Genomic DNA, 17,927 nt, shown 5'->3' with positions numbered 1-17,927 from the left:
TATATCATCCAGGGATATGTAGTGGCACAAGTGAGGCATTCACCCACTTACACGATGATGCATCCCTCTTTGCCCACCACCTCATGTTGAAGCATAACTCTTATAACATCCCTGGTATTGCCACCAAGGCATGAAGCTGATGCATTTTCCATCCCCAAAATAGGTGAGTCAGCAAATGTTTAGTTATTTGTCTTCCATTCCTGCCAGCTCCAGCAGGTGGCTGAGCGAGTAATCAGAGTATGTTTATTGAGGATTGATCCCTATGTGCCATTGAGTTGGTTACCATTCATCGTTGATTCAGAAAGTAATCTTGCCCCTTTCTGAACTTGCAACTTGTAGTGATTTATAAAATCTAAAATCTGAATTCATTACACAGGAATTGGGAGAGAGGATATTACTATCTGCACTAATCCAGCCCCTTCAAAAAAAGTTTGTACTTGGAACTAACTTTACCATTGTCGTAGGATCTTAGGGCCATAGGATCATAGGACGTTATTAGGCTAATGGCCCTAGGGGCTTTTACAGCTTAGCCATTCATGCCCCAATTTTCACAATTGTCAATGGCCACAGGCTAGAATGGATTTAGAATATGGCTGTGACTTGGGGCATTTACAAACTGCTAATGTATGTACCTGTTTTTCATACAGTGCACTAATCATGTACTAACCAGTGAGAGTCTATTCTGCACTCTGTGGCCATGCCTCATCCGTTGGAATTATATTAACAGGATAAAGGCAGTCCACAAAGATAGCTAGTTCTCTGCAGAAAGCTTGTAAGATTTCCTTAGGTGGTTTACTGACTGTTCTTTTGTACTAAGGGCTTATAAAGATTAAATCAACTAGAGCAGTTGCAGGTTCCACACCATTTCAGCATCTCTTGTAACTGGATATTCAGTGCATTAACTTCTCCATCTGCTCTCAACACTCTCAACTAAAAGTTTGTTATAATGTCCAAGTTATATTTACAGCCCCTGTAATACTGATTCTATAAGGATGCCAGGAGGATAGGCCTCTTAATAGACTTGAAAGTGTATGTAATCACCATAATAGTTTTTGAAGAGCTCCTTAATACACCTCCCACCTTTCCTACCTTCCCATCCCCCTTGCGTTGTCTGCCTCTGTTGTCTATTTCAGACTCTGCATGATAACTTTGATTTGGAGAGGCATGTCAGCAAGATGCATTATGTGATGGAAGGGTTCTTTGCATTCTGGGAAAATTCTGTTTGCCAGAAAGATAGGCCTGCTGTCTCAGACCTGTTGTGGTAAGAGAACAAATTCATCTCTGCAGACTTTTTTTCTAAAGAAGTTCGATATGTAGAACTTGAGCTGAGAAATCGAGTCTTTCTCTCCTTACCCCCCACCCCTCAAACTTCATACTGTAGCCACTATTGACGTTTTCACTTGGTCCAGTAATAAAGGTAGGGCAATGTAGTGCATTATGGGTCAGGGTGGAGACAGAAGCCTCCATATGCTGTGGTGATGGTCCCATCTCTCATGTATGTGCCTCCCTCTGGTCTTAACTCTGAGAGTTCTGAATGTTCCTACAGCTGAGAATTCTACAAATTATGGTAATGCAACATCATTTTCATTTATTCATAATAATGTGACTTGATAATTGAACCAAGAGAAGTACAAGGACCAGAGTTCACCAAAGCTGCTCCAAATCTGTATGCGTGGACACTCATGTCAGCCATTTTTTACTTAACACTTTCAAACCAGTTAGTTTTTCTGCTGATTAATTTAGAACTCGTTTTTACATTTGTAGTCTGTGTACTATCTAGAGGGTGTAATGGAGATTATGTGGTGAGGATGTTGCATGAGTGCAGAATTGTTGGAGTATGTGGTTGACTTGCATTTTCTTGCATGGTGCAGAATGTTATAAATACTTCAGTGAGGTTACTTATGGCTTAGTGTATTGGTGCAGTCCTGACTGAGGTTTCTAGTCACAAGCCATTACATTGCCTTCTTGAAATTGGGCTAATTGTGATTGTGGGATAGTTTACCATATGCCAGCCTGAAGTGTCACAAAAGTGAGTCACAAAGTTTTTAGAAATGCACTCATTTATATTGGTTTGCTTTTTTGCATTTTAAGTGCATTTGGAGCAGTGCTGTAGTATTTCAGGGGTCAGTGCTAAAAATTAATGGAGTTTTGTGCTTTATTTTAGATGGGGACAGAATCTTATGTTGCAGGGAAGAACTTCACAATGGCAGATGCAGTCATTTTTCCACTGGTGGCGCTGGTTTTTCGATTCGGGTAAGTATGTGCATACTCTTTGTATGGCACTAAACCCCAATATGCAGGAACTGTTGGCTTTCAGTGTATTACAGATGAATAAACATTTGACCTGCAAGGAGTTCATGCCTGAGCTGTAGCCTGAGGCTTGTTGATGTAGAATGAGGTTTTGTTGGTAGGAGTCTCACAGCCATTTGAGGCTAGAGAAGTATCACTCTGTTACTTGTTTAGGGAGCAAGAATAAGGGTATAAGCAACACCTCTACAACTTGACTTTGTCTTATGCAGCATGGGACAGGGGGGAGGTATATGTTTAAACCTGAGTTTGCAGTTGGGTGGGGGTCCTTAATTTGCTTTCTGCACTTCTGGCTTCCACAGGCCCTTTCTTACATTGCAACCCTTCAGACGGTCCTGTGATGTTCCTAACTTAATCACTTGAAAGTATTATCCAATGGCATGAGGTAGAACATGAAACTGCAAAATTATCTGTTGCTAGCATAGTCCTTTGTTGATCTGCTATGCTCCTGTACCTCTGTTATGTGTTTTATCATGCTAGGTTCCCCCCAATACATCCTGTAGCTTACCTTGCATCTATTCCCCAAGTTGTGCACTTGGGATGCAAATGGGTATTTTCTTCCCTCAAATTCCTACTGATGGAAGTATATGACGATTGAGGTTGCAACCCAAGACACTGGTACAATACCCACATGAACCCTGCCTTAATGGGTACTAGCCATTTTAGGCAGGCTTTCATTGACTGGCTTTGTTCTGTTGTAGCCTAAAGAAGCTAAATTAGTACTTTAAGCCTTTGGTCCCGAACCAGCTGGTCATGCAGCTTTGACTGTTGACATACTAGTGTATACTTGCCAGAAAAGCCATTAGTCTACACATTTTCCATAGTTGTGTGTCCCAGCAAAGGTCAGAGTTTACTCTCTTGGCAATGTGAATGCTGTTAGTGTGACACTGAGAATACTTTTGCATTTGATTGTTGGCTGCCGAGTAACATTTTCCTAAATGCACTGTTTGTGGATTGGTGTTGTAACTGGCATGCTAAAGGAAAACTCAGTATACTGGATTGTCAGGGCTGTGCCCCACCACAAAAAAAAAAAAAAAAAACTTCCATACAGTGTGGTCTGATCTCAGTATTGTCTTGAGCTTTATTAAAGTAGATAAAATTTCAAGAGAAATTCCAAGTAACACAGACATTCCTAAAAGTCAAAAACAGCTGGAGAAGCCACATGCTATTGAAAGTCCACTTTTAGAGCCTGTTTCAAGGTTGTTTGATTCTAGAAGGATAAAACTGCACAAATGTGAGCAGTGTATAACATTTGACCTGCAATGAGTTCATGCCTGAGCTGTAGCCTGAGGCTTGTTGATGTAGAATGAGGTTTACATAACTTCAATTGTGCACAGGCATGATTATTGATGGCAGAGACTCCTCCTCCCTAAAAAAAATTACAGCTAGATATAGGTTTCCGCCTCAGTAGGATACCAAATATTGTCAGTGAATCCCCAAAAGACTGCCTGGGATGACTCCAGTTAATGTCAATCATACCTCTCAACCTCTTAGAGCAAGAAATCTGGACAAAGCCATAAATAAAAGTGGGACAAAGGCCCAAAAATGGGGACAATTTTTAAATATTGTTCTTACAAACTTAGAAAGTTGATAGAATAACAGGGTTTTGCATTAGCATGACTTTTTCTGATTAGTATGAAGTCTGTAACTCAAATGTTTGTCTCTATTTTCTAACTTCAGTCTTTAATGATGTGCCATTAATTTGCCAGAAAACCACAATTTTATGAAAAACTGACCAAAAAGATGAGGCAAAAATCTGGACATTCTGCAAAAATCTGTACAATTGAGAGGTATGTCAATGATATCAACACAGATGTCTGTTTAGTAGCATGCTTTTCCCATGTGCCAATGATTATAAGCAGTTTGTAATGACTGTGCTCAAGAATAAGCTGTGTTCTGGATGGCCAGACATCTGACTTCAGAGTTTGATTCTTCACAGTGAATGGCTCTTCCTAGATGGTTTGACTTCAGTATAAAGGAGGCTGCCTTTGCCCCATTGCTTCATTTCTTTTGTTATATAAAGTGTGTGGGTAGTCTAAATCCACTGAATAGCTTCCTCACTGTCTAGAGCAATAACAAAAACTTAATCCCTCTTAAGAACTGCAGTGCAGAGCTGCTCACACGATAAATTCCACTTATTCAGTTTAAAATTAAAACTAGAGGCTTGGTAAGGGTAGGATTTAAACTCTGCAATGGCGATGTGCATTTTCAATATCTTAAACACATCAAGATTTATAACAAAACAAGACGAGATCAATTCTAACTGCATATTTTTCAACTATTATATGTAGAAAGGATAGCCATGTAATCATGAATGAAAAGATGTTTGGGTAAATGCCTACTTGAAAAAAGGTGGCTCATTTAAAAAAATGGAAATGTGTAAAACATGCAAACCTAATGTTGTGCACACATTGTTTTACTCTTACTGTTTTCGCAATCTGCATTATTTGAAAATGTACAATTCTCTTCTAGTTGTCTTTGTACTTCCTCAACCAGAGCCATGTTGTCAACTTCAATCTCTCTTCTTTTTTCTTACAGTAATGTTTTGGAACAGTTATGATAATTTTGCAGCCAATGTTGAGTGATTGAACAATGTAATCGTTCTCTATAATCTCAGTATTGCATATCAAAGTAGTGTCCTTCTGTTTAGTTCAGTAAACTCTCAGTTAACCGACACCCACGTGGGTTGGTAGATGCTGGATAACTAGTTTCTGGTTGCTTGAGAGTTACTATTAAAAACAGGTCTGACTAATACTGCACCTTATACTATTTGTTTGTTTTGATTTGTTCTCAGGTTAGGGAGAGGGAATTTATTCCTATCTTCCTTTTGAAAACCCTGAACCTCCAAAAATGTAAGGTATATTTCTGTGGGGGGGAGGACAGAAAGTGCGACACACGAAAATTGTACTGTATTTCTTCTATATTTTCTGCCAGTTGCTTGAGTTCCGGTTAATTGAGAGTTTACTGTAATAATCAGTTTATTTTTCTTCCTAGTTAGTTGTTGTCAACTTATCCCTTTCTATCTTTTTTATTTTATTTTATTCTATATGCTCTGAATCCTCAGATTGCTGTATACTTGGATCCTGAATTTCAAAGTTGCCATCTGTGGAGTCATGTTTAATAGGGGTTCAGTGATATTTATAAGCAGATGGCACTTCCTGCCCCAAATGTGCTCTATGTGTACTGTGCCTAATATCTATTTCATCGCCCGTGTCATTAATATATGTAACTGTGCAAATTGCAGAAGTACGGTTATCTTCAGTACGTCTAGATTTAAAGCAAAAATATTGAAATGAGTAACCACAGAATTCACAGAATTGAAAAGAACTAGCAATTTAAAATCAAATAGTGTGAGGACATTGCACAAACATTATGCTGATAAATTAAGTACACTGAGCTAACCTTATACAAAGGGAAGTAATTTATAAAGTAGTTTATTCTGACCTTCCATGCCAGTTGTACAAATCCCATAAAAGTTGTGGACATTCTTTATGCAATAGCTTATGATCACTATCACTCACACGTTTCAGCAATATATACATACATCTAGATCCCTTGGGAGGGCTACAGTGTTTCTACCTACAATCTTACAAGCTATCTTTCAAGAAACAGTAAAAATCAGAAGGAAAAATAAAATATAAATCAAAATCAAGGTTCTACCAAGCAGTTGTACAATAAAATTACAAAGGACCACTGGATGGTTTCTGGTAAGCTCTGGCTATAACTTAAAACAGCAGTGCCCATTGCCCTGTCTCATTCATAAAAAGGCAATGACAATATTTTTACACTTACACATGTTTTACCAGCACTTTCACTTATACATAGGCCCCTTTTTGTATACCATCTTATGTATGTTAAAGCTGACAATAAACGGTCATTCCTTTTCTTTAAAATGTATGGTACATTGTCTACAAATATCTGCTGGGGGAATTCCCAAATGTTAATTTGATACATTTGCTAAACAAGTAAATGTATATCTAATCCTGTAACACCCCATGACCAGAGCTGTCATCTATGATTTTATTGCTAGGCAGTTCCTATCCGCACCAAATAGACTGGGACATTTTAAAAACAAACCTAAATGAACACTTAGAATAATTGTACAAGAAGAAGAAAGACATTACTTAATGTTTGTCACATTTTTCTCACAGTAAGAGATCAGTTAAGTTAGGTGGCAGAGATCTTACAGGAGTCATTAGGAAGTGTAAAGTTCAGTATAGATCACCTCTAAAACTAACTACAGATGAGGAATTTAACAAGTGGTATTCTGAACTTGCCCACAATACCCATTCAGAACATAAGGGACCAGCTGATACAGCGGCTATCAAATTAGTAGCAGTTTTACTGTACGAACAGTTATAACTGTTCTTCATAGTCATATGTCCCAGCTGGTCCCAATAACTGCTATGGATTTATTTATTTCCATCCATGTTGCCTGATTATTTGCAACAAATCTGGCCTATTTGAACCGTTACGTTTACCTCTTTGACTTGTAACTTTTCACAAGTTCATTCCTATACCCTGAGAATGGCTACCTTAATGCCTTTACACAAGAGTAGCCCTACCACTAACCCAGGGAACTATAAACCATTCAACCTCACTAGCCTTTTGTAATGTTGAAGATTTCTGATGCCATAAACTTAAGACACTGAAATCTCAGCCCTGGACCCCACACCAGTTTGGCTTTGTCAAATATAGGGCCTGTCTCCATAACCTTATTAACTTTTGCAAATGTTGCTGAAGTAGTGACTGGTAGATATATACTTATCTTGACCTGGACAACGCCTTTGATAGTATTCCCTATGTAGGTACTAAACAAAATTCATGTATGATGCATGACTAACTGATTGACAGAATCAGTGTAGTAAAAGTTGCAGATGCCATTTCTGAAAGTAAAACATTGCAAGTGGCATCCTGTGGGGAGCAGTGTTAGACCTTGTATTCAGTATTTACTTTCTGGACCTTCTGGCAAATAACTCTGGCATATCGTTAAGTACAGACAACTGCAGAATGTTTTTCATTCACTGATACACAGTTGCTCCAACAAGGATTAAAATATATCAAAAATTGGAAAGGGAGGGTCTTAAAACCTAAGTGTAAGTGTGATGACCATTCCTGCATCCTACCATGTACACCCCATATCTCAGAAGTGATACAGTCAAAGATGTACACACCTTTAACTCTTTTAGCAATGTCTCCTGAGGATTTTGGAAGTCCTTTTATCTGGCCCACATAATCCAACAATATATGTGGTATTGCATATAGATGAAAGTATCCTGTTTCCTTTACTCATCATATTGTCAACAATGTGGAGTGGCATGCCCCAGTTTAGTATACAACTCTAGAAATGCATTACTCAGCTTGAGAAATTCTTGAAGGTCACTGGCCTCAAGACTCTTGAATGCACTGAGATTGTCATGTCTCTGTCTCTGCACTGGCTGTCATAGTCCTCCATGATGATCTGTGCCTAGCCTCTCATGCCATGATGATCTTTGCCTAGCCTCAAATGCCATGATGATCTTTGCCTAACCTCAAATGCCATGATGATCTTTGCCTAGCCTCAAATGCCATGAAGATCTCTGTGTAGCCTCTCATGGCATGATGATCTGTGCCTAGGCTCTCATGGCATGATGATCTGTGCCTAGGCCCTCATGGCATGATGATCTGTGCCTAGGCTCTCATGGCATGATGATCTGTGCCTAGGCTCTCATGCCATAATCTGTGCCTAGGCTCTCATGGCATGATGATCTGTGCGTAGGCTCTCATGGCATGATGATCTCTGCCTAGGCTCTCATGCCATAATCTGTGCCTAGGCTCTCATGGCATGATCTGTGCCTAGGCTCTCATGGCATGATGATCTGTGCCTAGGCTCTCATGGCATGATGATTTGTGCCTGGGCTCTCATGGCATGATGATCTGTGCCTGGGCTCTCATGGCATGATGATCTGTGCGTAGGCTCTCATGGCATGATGATCTCTGCCTAGGCTCTCATGCCATAATCTGTGCCTAGGCTCTCATGGCATGATCTGTGCCTAGGCTCTCATGGCATGATGATCTGTGCCTAGGCTCTCATGGCATGATGATTTGTGCCTGGGCTCTCATGGCATGATGATCTGTGCCTGGGCTCTCATGGCATGATGATCTGTGCCTGGGCTCTCATGGCATGATGATCTGTGCCTAGGCTCTCATGGCATGATGATCTGTGCCTAGGCTCTCATGCAATGAGATCCTATCTTCCTTGATCTCTTCCTGTACGTTTGCTGAACAAGCACTTCTTCAAATACCCAGTTAAAGAATGTGTTCATAAACAAATATTATACAATGATGTCATGAATTCCATAATTCTGAAACAAGCTTCCACTACATTCTGTATTTGGTACACTTGCCATAGTTGGATGGGTATTTGTAAATTCTCCTTGACTGTTGTGTTGGTCTTCTTTAGGTAAGAGAAACTTGAATATGATTTATTGGCTAGACTTTTAATGATCTTGAAGACTGCCTAGTATGTACCTATGAACATGTGGGATTTGATCCATTTTGAGCATTTATACTTTCATTCTTGACTACCCGTCTGGAATATCTGATGCCAGCATCTTGTTCAATCAAAATTCACTTGGCTACTGTTTCAGTTCAGGAGAGTATTCACTTGCTGCTGTCAGAGTTTACAAATCTTTTCTGCATCACCCCCCCAGTTTGTGATTGTGTTTCTTCATGAGACACCAGCTGCATAGTTGTATTGAACTAGTGAACTCACTAATTATCTGCCCTGGAAGGCCCTGTTTCTAGCTGCCATTACTTTTAGATTTCTAATATGAGTTGTCTTAGACCTTTAGTGTTATACTGCTCAGAACAAATCCCTTGTTTATGGCAGTTGTGTCTAGAGAATCCAGTAAACCTGCCAGTTTTCTTTCCTGTATTCAAATGGTAGAGAATGTGTATTGTGCCCTTAGGTAGTTGACCAGCTGCATAATTGTCTTGAGTGTCAGCTCTTGCAAAGCACAACAAACTGGACATCTTGAGGTCCAGGTCTTTGTGCCATTTTGCCTGACCATCCAAGAGGATTACCTAGACCTGTCTCAGGTCAGTGTATCTCTTCTCTGTATCCTCCACATTTAGTGTGCCAGGCCAGGAGTCTCCATTGTGCACTCTTTCTCAGTGTTGTAACACAACTAGAGAGGTTGTATGCATATTACATAATGAGGAGGGTGAATAGTTCTTAACAGCCTGGGAAAGTTTTTTTACTGACTTGTAATGTCTAAAGCATCAGTCAGTGTGACTAGACAAGGTATTTTACATATACTTCAATATTTTTGTCGCTTTCTGCCTAGTTCAGTGATGTAAATGCCCTGTTAAAGGTAAGGCTTATAATGATCGTTTGAGACTGGCCAGTTTAGGTATGGTTCTTCAAACTAGTATTTATGTATGTACTAACCAAATGCAGTAATCCTAGTTCCTATTGAAGGTAACTGGGAGAAAGCAAGTTTATTTCAGGTTTGAGCCTTCATTTTTAATACAAGAGGTAGTAAGTCCATTGCATCCTATTTTCCCAGCAACTGACCTTGACCACCCCAGCCTCAGTGGACTCCACCACAAGACCTGATTTTTGGATTAGCACCTCTCCGACACTTCTTGAGTTTTTTCAGCCTAAAAGAGGCTGGAAAACCCAACTCCAGGACTTCAAGCAAGCTAAGTGGAACAGCTGTGATATGAAGCATTTGGTACAACTGCCTTTTCCATTCCTTCTTCTGCAGAACCTTTCAGAGTTATTTCAATAAAGCCTACCTTTCAGTAGTTTCTGCTTGTTTGCGTTTGGGCCTTTGTTTCCACTAACTAGTCTGTGAAACTCTTGGATGCACTACATTTAAGACTTACAAGTTCATCCCATCCACCTTAGAAGGGGTATTTAACTCCCTGCTGTCAGACCTGCAGTCTCGTACATTTCCATGACTTTGTAGCCATAGCTTCAACCAGAAAAAGATCAGAGATGCAGGTTTTGTGTACAGAACCGTAGTTCTCATAGTAATGGAGTGGCAGTTCTCTCCATCCCAAAGGTGGCCTCTGTGTTTTCTGAATCAGTCCTTAACAATTTTCTGTTCCCCATTCCACACAAAGGAGATAATTATGGGTATGTAGACAACTTGGGTGCAGTGTCAAACATAAGACCATCATCTGACCTGTTTTTCTTGACTGTATTATTTCCCTGACATGAAAAAGTTTGTAACTGTCATTTTTTTATGCTGAGTCTTAATGGATAGCTCAGAATGTACCCAGGAGTTGCTACCACAATTGCAGTCTGCAGAAATGTCCAATTTCAAAGCCATTTGATATTGCCAGTTGGCTAAAGCTTTTGGCTCTGCAAGGCCAGTTCCACACCCAGGTCTCTTAGGTTAGGGCCCTTTTTATGCTTAAATGCACAGCAGTGTTAGTAAACTTGCTGTAACTAGCAGTAGGATCATTGCAGCAATGGCTGGTACCCACCTTTTCTCCTAGATAAGCCTGTTTTGGGCTAGGTAGTGCCTGCGTACTTAGGCTACTCTTTCTGTTTCTTAATGGAACAAGTTGGATGGTCAGTCTTTTTAGCTGCTGTCTGGGCACAGTTGAAAACTAATAAGAGCTTTAAAATCATACTGTTTGTCTAACATATAAAGTGCAGTAATTTGCAGTAGTGATAATGGCATATTAGAACAAGTTTGATATCTGCATTGCTTACTGTACTTATTTCCTTGTTTCACTTGAAAGAAAGTTACTGTTTGTCGTTTTTGCATTTAAGTTACCTGTAACACATTGCACTTAAGTTACCTGGCACTTGCTCACTAAAGCAATTATATAAGTCAGCACTAAAAATGAAAAGCACTACACCCTCACTCCCCACTGGCCCTGGTTTTCAATTATTAAGGAATTCCCAATATTATTCTAGCATGTCCAAAGGTCAGTTGTCAATCTCCTCTCCGGTCCATCTGGTGAATCTGGGAATCTTGAGGCAATGTTACAACTGCCTCATGTACACAGACAACCCTCTCCTCCTCCCAACAAATTCCAACACATGTGAGAGATGCAACCATATAGCCAAACTGGAGGCTAAGCTCTCTCAACTCAGTACTGGCATAACCAGTCAGGAGGAGAAGGAAATCACACTCACTACAATTCCAGTCTCACATAGACCTACCATGACAGCAAACCAAACACATAATCACACAAAAACATACTCTGAGGCTCTAAATAAAGATCTGCCGAAGCAGCAGAGACCTCCAAAGCAGACACCCAAGCAGCCGTTACCCCAAAACAAAACACGTGCAACACATATCTCACAAAGCCAGTGTGCCAAACAGTCACAGCCCTTAAGACTAAACAACACACCTGATACACTTGTAATAGGTGACTCTATCGTCAGGCACACTGGCGTCCGCTCACCAGGCTGAACAAGGAGAGGGTCACGGTGAGCAGCCTGTCGGCGCTAGGATCCGCCACATAACACAAGCACTCAGGTCACTCCAAGGCAAGTACAAATATGACTCAGTCATTGTCCATGCTGGTGTGAATGACCTGAGACGTACCTCCCTGGACTACATGAAAAGAGACATAAAGGAGCTCTCTGAGCATGTAGCCTAGGCCGGTATGACCCTGACCTTGAGTAGCATCTTACCCTCACCAAGAATGATGCCACAATATGAAGACAAGATGATCAATTTCAACAGTTGGCTTAAGTACTGGTGTCATTCAAAGGGGATCCAATGTCTGTCAGCTTGGGATGATATGCTCGACAAGCCACGATGCTTCGCTAGGGACGGCTTGCACCTGTCACCCCTGGGCTTTTGGATATTGGCAAAGGCTCTTGCTACCCCCATATTGCCTTTTTTAGGCAAGGCTCAAAAGACAAACCCACCTCCATAGGTATCACAAAGGATAAAAAACTAAGAGTAATGCTACTCAACACCAGAAGTCTAAACCTCAAGATGCACGCAATCGAAACTCTCCTTAGCATGGAGAACATCGATATCTGTGCAGTAACAGAAACCTGGTTCAGGGCTCCCAAGAGCACCCCAGCACTACTAGGTTATACCTCATACCATGCTTTTCGGCCCCAAAACTTGGACCGAACCACAAAAGGAGGGGGAGTATCGATATTCATCAAAGATACCCACACCTCCAGGTTGGTGGCAAAGCACGAAGCATCAGAAACTATCCATGTACAACTAACAGTGGGTAAAACTGCCTTCCAGTTTATAGCCTGCTACAGACCACCCTCCCAAACCCAGGAACCCCACTCGGCCTTCCTGAGAACACTGGAAAATATGAAGGTCTCTCCAAACACCATTATATTGGGAGACTTCAACTACCCAAACATAGACTGGGAGCATTACTCTAGCTCCAACACCCTAGCCCAAAGGTTCCTAGAATTTATAAACTCAAATGCTATGGAACATCGTGTTACCACTGCCACAAGAGGGAAAACATACTGGACCTGATCATCACCAACATGGGGACTCTATGCTCCAGACCAGAAGTGTATCCCTCACTGGTAAATCAGACCATAAACTAATCTCACTGGATATTCACATCCCGACCCCACCCCCTGCCCAGAAAACCACAGTGAAAAATTTCTCTAAAGCAAATTTCACACTCCTCAAAACTGAGGTGGAATCCTTCAAAGCCCCCGGGCCTGTGGAAAATATGGCCCAGACCGCAGAATCCTTTATAAACACATTCTATGAACACCTTCAGGAATGCATGGATCATGTGATCCTAAATAAAACCAAGACCCAATCCTCCAAAGGCAGACATCCTGTCTGGTGGACCCCAGCCATAAACAAACTATACAATAGAAGGAGGAAGCTACTAAATGATAGAGCAAAATCCCAAAAAGGGAAGGCATCACTGATCAGTATCAGCAAAAAACTATGGGCACACATAAAATTGTCTAAGGCCAGCTTCGAGAGAAAAATTGCACAGGACACTAAGGATAATCACAAGGCTTTCTTTAGTTATGTTAGGAACCTGGGTGGGAATTCCCAGATATGCTCAGAATTAGTCCAAAATGACAAAAATACACGAACCCACAGACATTGCCAACATCCTAGCTGACAGGTTCAGCGCAAACTTCTCCCCTCCCACCAAAGGGCAAATATCTATCCCAGCAGAGTGCTGCCCCCCTGACATCTCAGATGCTCAGGTAAGAGCCGCCTTCTCCAAAGCAAAAAACACAGCATCAATGGGACCAGATGGTGTCCTGGGCTGCGTCCTACATGAACTCCAAGAAGAGCTAAACCCAAACACAAAACTACATTTAATCTCAGCCTTACTACAGGATATGTGCCCAAAGAGTGGCGTACAGCAACAGTGGTCCCTCTCCATAAAGGTGGTGCCTCAACGGATCCTGGAAACTATCGCCCCATAAGCCTGACTAGCTTGGTCTGCAAAGCTATGGAAAGGATCATCATGGACCTCATAAATAAAGATATTGGGGACCTACAAACACTGGATCCTACCCAGTTCGGCTTTAAGGGCAAATCCTGCCTCTTAAACCTGGTTGATTTCTTTGAAACAGTCACCAAGGCCATTGATGAGGGGAAGGTGGTCCGCACAGCCTGCCTGGACCTCGCAAAAGCCTTCGATACAATACCCCACTCGGGCATTATAGATAAGCTCACCAGCTTAAATATAAACCCCTATGTCACTAGATTGCAAACTGGCTCAAGGACAGAACCCACATGGTTAGAATTGCTGGAGCCATGTCAGACTCCAAACCAGTTACAAGTGGTGTCCCACAAGGCTCAGTCCTGGGACCTCTCTTGTTCGGTATATATTTCTCGGAGGTACAGGCCAACACGGAAGGACTGTGGCTGACCAAGTTCGCAGATGACTGCAAACTGGGTGCCATAATCGACTCTCCAGCCGACACAAGTATCTTTCAAAAGGGCCTCATAGAAACAGACAACTGGTGCCAGAGCCATGGCCTCAAGCTAAATGCCAAAAAGTGTATAGTCATCCCCTTTGGCAAAAACAAAGTGCCCACAAATTACCACATAGGTGGTAATCCATTAAGTACAGAAGAAGTAATTAGGGACCTGGGGACCCAAGTTGGTAGCAATCTCTCATTTGACAACCACGTGGCCAAAGTGGTTAGAAAAACATTTTATATAGCCCACCTAATCATGAAAGGATTCACATCTAGATCAGGGGAGGTCATCGTGCCTCTTTACTCATCCCTCATCAGGCCCATAATTGAGTACAATGGCCTTCTGGGATGTACCTTACCAGACACCTGCAGCAACTGGAAAGACCCCAAAAGTACCTCACCAAGAGGATCAAAGGGCTCAAACAGATGCCATATGCTGCCCGGTTAAAGAAACTCCAGCTCTACTCAGTGGCATACCGCCTGTTCAGAGGCGATCTGTGCCTGACGCATAAAGCCATGTCCAACCCGGAATTAATGTACATGCTGCACCTCAGAAAATCCAAATCCCATCGAGCTACGTGCTCGAGAGACTTGAACCTCAGCACTGAAATAAATAGGACATGCTGGAGGGACAGATTCATAACCCAGAGGCTCCCTTCACTCTGGAATAAAATCCCAGTCAAGGTTAGGCAGAGTCCCTCATTGACTCTCTTCAAGAGGAATCTTGATGAGTGGATGGGAGATCGTAGGTTTACCCTGGGTATCACTTCTGTGTCACTGTTAGACAGAGGCACAGTATACTAACCTCGAAAAAGGGCATAGCAAAATAAATTTAAAATGGGTGGCGAAAGCCAAATACATTCTGGCTAGGCTTATAAATGCCCTAGGGCAGATAGCCTAGTATCAACCTATGAACCTATGAATCAGATTAGAAGATCAAACATTTATTTTCAATCCAGTTGCAAAATATTTTAATCTTGTTTATTAATGTCCTTTACAGTACAACTGGAAACATCAGAATTCATTATCTTGTTGGCTTTATTTTAAAAGTTCATCTTCAAAACGTTGAGAAATGTTTGTCATGATGCTGGATGTATTTTTGAAAAGTTGCTCATGTATACTTATTCCAAAAGTGAGTCTGTCTAAGCAGAGACCATTGCTTATGATGGTAATTAGATGCACAGCTGTGTACAACTGGTGAAGAGTTCCTAAGCTTTCTTTTGAACAATAGTGTTTCAAGGAAGAGAGCAACCCTGCTGCTGTTAGGTAAATCTTCTTTAATAGCTAGTTTAAAATGATTTATTTTAGAGTCTTTCAGAAGGATGAAAATAAAAATCTGGTTTTCCACAAACTGAACAAGGTTGGTATTATAGCAATAACCCACGGCTGCGTGTGTGTAATGCTGGATTTACCCACAGTTGGCATGGTTTGGTCACAAGGGTGAAGCTCAAGTGACCAAACAAAGACAAAAGCGGGTAAATCCAGCATTACCCACACCCAGCTGTGTGTTATTACTATTATACAACGGTGTTACTTTTGTGTTGTGTTATGTTTTTGTTGTTGTTATTTAGGTTTTTGTTTGCTTTATTTTGTATTATTCCACTTTTTGTGAGATAAAATAGTACAAGTCGAATTAAACCAAGAATATCACAGTCCACAGCACCCAGGATCCGAGTTTAAGTAATCCAAACAGCAGGCAATAAATCAAGTTTCTTTTATTTCCAAAACAGCACACGTAGTCAGCTCTAAATAGAGCAGCAACACAGATAAGCCAAGCGCTTTCACCCAGTATATTACTAGGCTTTTTCAAGGCAAAAAACAAAGCTGTCCTTTACACATCAGTTTAAATAACCAGTTCAATTAAGTGGTAACTCCACCCATCAATTAAAAGCTGATAACTTTGGTCTTGCTGTGTTAAAAACATAATGCAAAGGTAAAACAGTTTCTCAGTTTAAATCATGTGTTTTTTTGTAAGAAATACTTCTTAATATAGTCAGTGGTGATAATACCATGTAAAGTGCCTTATACAGTGTAAATTCATGAGGTACATCATAAATTAAAATAATGTTTAAAATTAAAAGTGATTGACTGTTTATTGTAGATTGGGGTTAAAATTCAATCACCTTTCTTGTCCCAAAAACTGGAATAAATAAAAAATTGATAAATAAATCAAACTTTTTACAGTAACATTGTGATAAATATAAAGCTTTTTACTGTTTCACATCACTGCCTGATAACAATAACAACAACAAGAGGAGGAGCCACAAAGGTAAGAAAAGAACAAGTGAACCTATACAAAATTGCACTAGATGGTCACACATTATAACCGTGCTCTTCTCATTTTTAGAATACTGCTAATGTTTAGGCCCTCATTCATACCAGGAGGGGTACAGGCATCCAATTTCAACTGCCAGAACAGTTCTCGAGTCTCCAATTTAGCCTCCCAGTTACCCCATTGTGGGTCTGGCACCACCTGCTCCAATACTAGAAATTTAAGGTTCATGCCTTCACATGTCTGGGAATGTTTATAGAAGGCATTGGTGTCCTTACATTTAGTAATGTCATATTGGTGCTCGTATACCCTTCTCCTAAGCTGTCTCTCGGTTTTACCAACATAAAACCCAGAACAGAAAGTACAAATACCCAGGTATACCACCCCTTTAGTTGCACAATTAAAATGCTGGTGAAACTTATATTTGAACCTTCTTGAGGGAATTGTAATGATGTCTTGGTCAAACATAAATTGACATTGCTTACATTGACCGCATTTTAAAGTGCCAGGCCTCTGATTGCTAGTATCATAACCCATATTTTTTCTCCCTTCAAACAGATCTTTCAAGTTTCTACCTCTTTTTCTAATAAAACTAGGCATCAGGGGAAAAAATTATTTGAGATCAACATTGGTAGATACTATGGGCCAGTATTTTCTAATAATGTTTTCCAAGTCATGGGAACTGGAAGAAAAAGTGTGTGAAAAACTATCCTTAAACTTGTCAGTCTTTTTCTTTACCGATTCTTCCACCAAAGGTACACCAGTGCCCAAAAGGGTCTGGAAGACCGTTTCTCTCTTACCAGTAACCTCCAAAATCAATTGGTTTATCATATCTACCGGATAGGCCTTTTCCAAAAAAAATTGGTACAAGACCTTGATTTCTTGCTCATAGTGTTCCGGTGTGCTACACATTCTGGAGGCCCTGATCAACTGTCCCTTAACAATTCCCCTTTTTTGATAATAGGGGTGCCCACTATTAAAGTGGAGATAGGCATTGGAGAACGTGGGCTTCCTATGCACCTTGGACTGAAAACAGTGGTTGGTGTAATCCTTCATTAAAGTTACGTCCAAATAGTGTAAGGTATCCCGGTCAATAGTGTAGGTAAATTTCAGAAAGCTAGTAGTACTATTGATGTAATCCAAGAACCTCTCCAAATCCTGCAGAGACCCATTCCACAAGATGCAGATGTCATCCAAATACCTGGAATAGTGCCTAATCATAGATGCCCAGTCTGTGTTGAAAACAAATCTTTGTTCCCAGTAATAAAGCACACAATTTGCATAAACAGTGGCACAGCTAGCCCCCATTGCCACACCTTTTCTTTGCCTGTAGAACTCCCCATTGAAGAAAATGTAGCTATTCTCCAGAACCGTCTCCATTAATTCCTTGACCAAGTTGATGGTTCTACCACTTAGTGCACCACTTGAAATTAGCACCTGTGCAAACCATTC

The 17,927-nt window shown here is 40.8% G+C and overlaps 1 protein-coding gene across 1 annotated transcript in view; it reads left to right on the top strand.

Annotated features, from left to right (window-relative positions):
• LOC122796286 (glutathione S-transferase A-like) overlaps window positions 1-17,927 on the top strand; it is a gene marked incomplete in the record, with an annotated part of 163,213 nt that overhangs the window by 129,989 nt on the left and 15,297 nt on the right. Inside the window, 1 exon segment of the mRNA XM_044064644.1 lies at window positions 2,165-2,253. Within this exon segment, the coding sequence (XP_043920579.1) occupies window positions 2,165-2,253 (89 nt within the window).

The sequence above is a fragment of the Protopterus annectens genome, chromosome 3.part0 (assembly GCF_019279795.1).
Source record: "Protopterus annectens isolate FY-2018-M chromosome 3.part0, PAN1.0, whole genome shotgun sequence".
NCBI lineage: Eukaryota > Metazoa > Chordata > Ceratodontiformes > Protopteridae > Protopterus > Protopterus annectens.
The sequence above is the reverse complement of the archived record's forward strand: the minus strand, read 5'-3'. Positions and strand labels throughout refer to the sequence as shown.